Here is a 7,440-nt window from a genome sequence, read left to right on the forward strand (position 1 = left end):
AGTTCGATTCCATATGGGTGATAGTCGATAGGCTCACGAAATCAGCTCACTTCCTACCGGTCAGATCTACATATACAACAGAAGATTATGCAAAGTTATATATTAAGGAGATAGTGCGGCTACACGGAGTACCAGTTTCTATTATATCTGACCGTGGGGCTCAAGTTTACAGCACATTTTTGGAGGTCATTTCAGAGAGGTCTAGGGACTCAGGTGAATCTCAGCACAGCTTTTCATCCACAGACTGATGGACAAGCCGAGCGCACAATTCAGACGCTCGAGGATATGTTACGAGTATGTGTGTTGGATTTTAAAAGAAGTTGGGATGAACATCTACCTCTTATCGAGTTTGCATATAATAACAGTTACCACTCCAGTATCCAGATGGCTCCGTACGAGGCTTTGTATGGGCGTAAGTGCAGATCTCCTATAGGGTGGTTTGATGTTGGAGAATCTGGGTTACATGGGCCAGACCTGGTTCAGCAGGCCATAGAGAAAGTAAAGGTTATCCGGGAGCGACTGTTGACAGCTCAGAGTCGTCAGAAGTCATATTCTGACGTGCGGCGACGAGACTTAGAGTTCAGGATTAATGACTGGGTATTCTTAAAGGTATCACCTATGAAGGGCGTGATGAGGTTTGGCAAGAAAGGCAAGCTTAGCCCACGGTATATTGGGCCTTATAGGATCATTCGGAGAGTAGGCCAAGTAGCTTATGAGTTAGAGTTGCCCTCAGAATTGGAGTCTGTCCATCCGGTTTTTCATGTATCTATGCTATGGAAGTGCATTGGCGATCCTACCCGAGTGGTGCCCACGAATGATGTACACATTACAGAGGACTGGTCATACGAGGAAATTCTAGTTGCCATCCTAGACCGACAAATCTGCAAGCTGCGAAATAAGGAGGTAGCTTCCGTGAAGGTTTTATGGAGGAGCAAGAATGTAGAAGAGATGACGTGGGAATCGGAGGGAGAAATGAAGTCTAAATACCCCCACCTATTTCAAACTGAAGATATGGTTCGAGATGGGACGCTACAACATAGCTCTATGTAGGCTAGTAGGTCATCAGGTAAGCTTTTATTTTTCACTTTCAATATTTATGATTTACTGTCGGTGAGGCAAATTGCTGCTATTTATAAAGATTGGCCATGTATGGCATGCATAGTATGTTTTCTGGCTGCGTGCAGGTTGGTTTTAACCTAGTGTACGAAGGATACTTTGGCAAAATTTTCCAAAGTCTCTAAGAGTAAACATTCGAGGACGAATGTTCCCAAGGGTGGAGTGATATTACACCCTATATTTTCGTACGTAAAAATGCGTCGTAAGAAAACTAATGTAGGACCAAAAATGAGATAATATTTAAAAGTATATAAAGTAAGTTAATCATGTTACCTCTGAGGTTACAAATATTGAAGATCATGAACAATAAGTACAAAGAGGGTTGGACAGTTCAGAAGCTAAAGCAATTAAATAAAATAATGTTTTGTCAAAAGTCGACAAGTTGGGAATGTTATAACATGTACCTTTGGGGTGAGACTAGGGTGATTAACATGATAAGGAGATTATGTTATGATTTATATTAGTCGTATGACATCCGTGTGTTATGTTTTGAAGTCAAGCGAGTTGTGGAACAAAAGTCGATGAAAGTCATCACAAGTTACATTCATAAGTTTTACTGAAACTTTGGGTCAAATGTAACTGCAATTTTCTCCCAATATACTTAGAGTTATGGGGTGTTCCACCCATCAAATTAAAGATCTATGAGTCTATTTTCCAACGCATTAAACCGTTTGTCAATACGACATCGGAGTAGAGAGATATGGGCATGTTTGCGATACTGCGCAAGCTGCTAGGTGACAAGTAGGTGTGTCACCTACTTGCTTAAATGAAAGCCCAAAAATGGGCCATTTCGGGTCGTCCAAAGAGGCCTTTTAAAGGCCTATTTTCTTCATATATTAGACTTAAAATAGAGCATAATAACCAGACATAAGCTCTGCAAAGAATCCTCCCAAATATTTCCCACAAACCCTAATTGATTTTCTCTCCCTTTCAAGTTCTAATTGGAGGTAAAACCTAGAGTTTGAAGAACCAAGATAGGATCTGAGTTATCCAACAAATAAGGTGCGTTTACTGCTCTCTTTCATCCATTTTTTCTGCTGTAAATTCATGGCAAGTCGTTCTATACTTGTAAGAACTCACGGGACGGTGATCGGAAGCCGTGAGTTCGAGTTATTCACTTGTAGCGGACTGTTTTGTGGACTGTTTTGTGTTGCTGTTGGGCTGCGTGTTTTACTACTGTTTTGTGGAGTTTTGGAGGAGGAAGGGGGTGTAGAAACACCATATAAATGTAGGGTGGTTGGCTGGTCGTTCGTCATAACATTTCCGGGTCGTTTGACACTACTACGGTGGTCGTTTTGAGTATGAAGAGATTGGGGTGTGTTGGGCTGTTTTGTAGTGTTTGATGGCGTATATAGGGCTGGAAAATGATGTATATATGTTGTTATTGTTCTGTTCTTGTATTGTTGGTGTTATCTTGAATTTGGAGGAAGTAAGGATTATAGGGGAGATGCTGCCCGTTTTAATACAAAATAAGTTTGTCGTTCGTTGTGCGATAGTTGTACCTTTCGTAACTTAACGATAGTATTATTATCATTCTTGTAGATTAAGGTGCGAAGAGGTGAGTTCAACTTGGTGATTGGAAAGATTGTGATAAGGTATGTTAAGGCTAAGCCCTTCCTTCATTTTGGCATGATCTCGTAGCTACATGTGTTAATAATGAGACATAAAGAGAAGTTCGTATTCATGAATTTATTCACATTATTCTAGCCTCATAAGTTACAATATTATTCCTTATCGAGACTTCATATTCAGTTTAGTTTTGTCTTTATTCAGTCAAGAGAGCAGAGGGTCTATATATATATATATATATATATATATACAGTATTACACTATTTTCATCACCATCGAGCTATAATTGGTGGGCAGGCCCCTATTGGGCAACCTCTGATCAGATGGTAAGTTATATATACTGAGCCTACCGTGGCCGAGTGCCTATGAGCGAGCCCAGGATGGCCGAGGTACAGAGCCCAGTATGGCCAAGAGCATATGAGCGAGCCTACTACGGCCGAGCAGTTACACGTACCGAACCTTATAAGGCCGGACATTTATTTTACTTACTATATTGAAGGAGTTTAGTCACTATCAGCAGGTAAGTATATCTCCAGACCATCTTTGACTCCCAGTTAATTCAAGTTATCATATTATCAGTTCAGTTTCAGAATTTAGTTATTTTATTGCCTTACATACTTGGTACATTATTTCGCACTGATGTCCCTTTTCTGGGGGCACTGCATTTCATGCATGCAGGTTCAGACAGACAGACGGTTAGACCTCCTCAATAGGTGTTTCCCGAGTTCAGCCTGATCGGTAAGCTCCACGTCTTTTGGAGTTGCCAGGTCTAGAGTTTTGTGTACATCTTATGTATATCTGTATATATGTTATGGGTAGGTCGGGGCCCTGTTCCGATCACAATATATCTATCAGTAGAGGCTTGTAGACATATCCTGTTGGTTAGTGTAGTATGTTGGGTTTGTAGGCCTGGTATGTATATTTGATGGTTTGTCAGCTGTAGTAGCTATGACGGCCTTGTCGGCCTAGCTTTATATTGATGTTTAGTTAGCGCTAGTTTCCATTCAGTTTTATATTTTGCTTCGCAAATTATCTTGCAAGGTGGCCCCATGGCCAAAGTATGACATTATATGTTCAGAGTCCCTTAGCCGCAATTTGGTACGCCAGGTTGGGTGAGGCACCGGGTGCTGGTCTCGCTCTTAGGTTCGGGGCATGACAAGTCTCCCCTGTAATTGAGGCCTATCCACCTGCCAAAGAATCCCAAAACCATTCCTAACAACATAACCACAACATAACAATATAAAACAACAGGGAAACAACACCGGCCACAATGCCATTAAACATTACATTACCAAGGAGGAGCAATCCCAACATAAGTCGTATAGGGGAAACATAGTTTATAGAATGTTAGATTTCTACATCATGGACACAATTACATAGCTATTAAAATAAATTAGGATACATCTTCTTCATCTCCTCCTCAACTTCTCAGGTGGCCTCTTCGACTTGTTGGCTTTGCCATAACACTTTCACGGAGGCAATTTCTTTGTTCCTCAACTTTCGAACTTGCCTATCAAGAATGGCAACTGGAATTTCTTCATACATCAATTCTTCATTAACCTCAATAGTCTCAACCGAAATAATAAGCGACAGATCTCCAACCACCTTTTTCAACATGGATACATGAAACACTGGGTGCACTAAAGACATCTCTGGAGGTAGTTCTAGCCTGTAAGCCACCTTGCCAATCCTCTGGATGATTCTGTATGGTCCGACATAACTCGGACTCAATTTTCCTTTCTTACCAAACCGCATTACACCCTTCATAGGGAAAACCTTCAAGAATACCCAATCATCTTCTTTGAACTCTAAATCCCTGCGACCCACATCCGAATAGGACTTTTGATAACTTTGAGCACTTTTCAACCGTTTTGTAATGATCTTAACCTTCTCTATAGCGTGATGCATGAGGTCTAGCCCTATCAATGCTGCTTCTCCCATCTCAAACCACCCAATGGGAGATCTACACCTCCTACCCTATAAAGCCTCGAACGGTGTCATCTGAAAGCTAGCATGATAACTGTTGTTGTAGGCAAATTCTATGAGAAGCAAATGATCATCCCAGCTACCCCTAAAGTCAAGAACATAAGCTTGCAACATATCTTGAAGCGTCTGAATATTTCGCTCTGCATGCCCGTCAGTCTGCGGGTGAAAGGCTGTACTAAGATTCACCTGAGTACACAAACCTTGATGAAATTTCTTCCAAAAGTTGGTTGTGAACTGTGCCCCTCGATATGAGGTAATAGAAACTGGAGTGCCATGCAACCTGACTATTTCCTTGATATACAACTGAGCATACTATTCTGGTGTGTCGGTAGCCTTAACAGGTAAGAAGTGTGCTGATTTCGTGAGTCGATCCACAATCACCCAAATCGAGTCGAACTTCGAGGAGTGCGAGGTAGTCCTACCACAAAGTCCATATTGACCATCTCCCATTCCACATCAGAATTTCTATGTTCTTTGCCAACCCACCCGGCCTTTGGTGTTCGGCCTTCACTTGCTGACAATTTGGACATCTTGCCATAAAGTCCGCTACATTCCTCTTCATATCATTTCACAAGTAGACTTCCTTAAGATCATGGTACATCTTTGTAGAGCCCGGGTGCATGGAATACCTAGAAGTATGAGACTCGGTCATGATTCTTTCCTGAAGACCATCCAGGTTTGGAACATATAGTCACCCTTGGAACCTTAGTGTACCATCATCCATGCCAAGAGAAAAGGCCATGGTCTTATGTTTATGAATCCCCTCCTTCAATTGTACCAACAATAGGTCGTTGTATTGCTTTTCATTGACTTTTACAATAAGAGATGATTCAACCCTATTTTGCACAATCACCCCTCTTTCACTAGAATCCGCAAGAAGAACTCCTAAACTAGCCAACCGATGAATCTCCTTGGCTAACGGCCTTTGATAGGCCTCCAAGTGAGCCAAACTACCTATAGATTTCCGGCTAAGAGCATCCGCTACAACATTAGCCTTCCCTGGATGATACAGAATATCGATGTCGTAATCCTTGAGTAACTCAATCCATCTTCTCTACCTCAGATTCAATTCCTTCTATTTGAAAATGTATTGAAGGCTCTTATGGTCCGTGAATATATCTACATGGACCCCATACAGATAATGGTACCATATTTTCAATGTAAATACTACCGCCGCAAGCTCTAAGTCATGTGTTGGATAGTTCTTTTCATGATTCTTGAGTTGCTTAGAAGCATAAGCTATCACCTTGCCATGTTGCGTTAATACACACCCAAGTCCGATTCTTGAAGCATCACAATATACCACAAACTCATCTGTACTGTCTGGTAGAGTCAACACTGGTGCCGTGGTCAATCTCGATTTCAACTCCTGGAAGCTCCTTTCACAAGCATCTGACCATTGGAACTTAACCACCTTCTACGTCAATTTAGTCAATGGAGAGGCAAGGGTAGAGAACCCCTCCACAAACTTCCAGTAATATCTAGCTAAGCCCAAGAAACTACAAATCTCAGTTGGGGTAGTAGGTCTAGGCTAATTCTTCACCGCTGAAATATTCTGAGGGGCGACCTTAATTCCTTCTCTGGAGATGACATGACCCAAGAATGTGACAGATTAAAGCCAAATTTCGCATTTCGAAAACTTCGCATACAATTGGTGCTAATACAGGGTCTGCAAAACTGCCCTGAGATGGTCGGCATGGTCCTCTCGAGTGAGTGAATATACAAGGATATCGTCAATAAACACTATCACAAAAGAGTCGAGGAACGACATGAAAACTCGGTTCATAAGATCCATGAAAGCTTTCGGGGTATTTGTTAGCTCAAAAGACATTACCAAAAATTCAAAGTGCCCATACCGGGTCCTAAAAGCTATTTTCGGAATATCCTGTTCCATGATCTTCAATTGGTGATACCTGGATCTTAAATCTATCTTGGAGAAGTACTTAGCACCTTGCAATTGGTCAAACAAGTCATCTATCCTTGGTAGTGGGTATTTATTCTTGATCGTGACCTTGTTGAGATGCCGATAGTCAATACACATTCTCAGTGACCCATCTTTCTTACTTACAAAAAGGACCGGTGCGTCCCAAGGCGACACACTTGGCCGGATGAAACCCTTCTCTAACAAATCCTTCAATTGTTCCTTTAGCTCCTTCAATTATGTCGGTGCCATTCTATAAGGCGGAATAGATATAGGTTGCGTGTCTGGCATCACATCAATCCCAAAATCAATCTTCTGTCTAGCGGGATCCCAGGGAGCTAATCCAGAAAGACCCCTGGAAATTCATTCACAGCAGGCATGGACTCAAGTGTAGGTGCCTCAGCATCGGTGTCCATAACTTGGACAAAATAGTAGATACACCCCTTGTTAAATATCTTCGTGGCCTAAAGGTAAGAAATAGACCTACCCTTCGGCACCACATCATCCCTATTCCTTTCAATCACTGACTCATTTGGAAATTCAAACCTAACGGTTCTAGTTCGACAATCAAGCTTAGTGAAATATGAATAAAGCCAGACCATCCCCCATAATAACATCAAAATCAACCATCACCAATTCAATGAGATCGGCCATGGTGTCCCGACCAAGCACCCTGACAACACAATCCCTATAAACCTGCGTGGCCACAATAGACTCACCAACCGGAGTAGATACAGAGTACGACTCATGGAGCTGTTCCGGTTCTATCCCAAATTCTATAGCAACATAGGGAGTGACATGGGACAAAGTGGAACCGGGATCAATAAGAGCATACACATAATGAGATT

At 41.8% G+C, this 7,440-nt stretch overlaps 1 protein-coding gene across 1 annotated transcript; it reads right to left on the minus strand.

Annotated features, from left to right (window-relative positions):
- Positions 1–3,973: 3,973 nt before the first annotated feature.
- Positions 3,974–4,626, minus strand: LOC138895824 (uncharacterized). Its single transcript, XM_070180561.1, has 2 exons — positions 4,196–4,626; positions 3,974–4,040 (listed from the first exon to the last, which is right to left on the minus strand). The coding sequence occupies exons 1-2, from the start codon at positions 4,624–4,626 to the stop codon at positions 3,974–3,976; spliced, it is 498 nt and encodes a 165-aa protein (XP_070036662.1).
- Between the last annotated feature and the right edge of the window lie 2,814 nt (positions 4,627–7,440).

The sequence above is a fragment of the Nicotiana tomentosiformis genome, chromosome 7, assembly GCF_000390325.3.
Source record: "Nicotiana tomentosiformis chromosome 7, ASM39032v3, whole genome shotgun sequence".
Taxonomy (NCBI): domain Eukaryota; kingdom Viridiplantae; phylum Streptophyta; class Magnoliopsida; order Solanales; family Solanaceae; genus Nicotiana; species Nicotiana tomentosiformis.

Coding starts and splice junctions, on each gene's coding strand:
- LOC138895824 (XM_070180561.1), bottom strand. CDS start 4,626: ATGGGAGAAGCAGCATTGATAGGGCTAGACCTCATGCATCACGCTATA. Junction 4,041..4,195: donor CCAGTTGCCATTCTTGATAG/GCAAGTTCGAAA, acceptor TCCATGATGTAG/AAATCTAACATTCTATAAAC.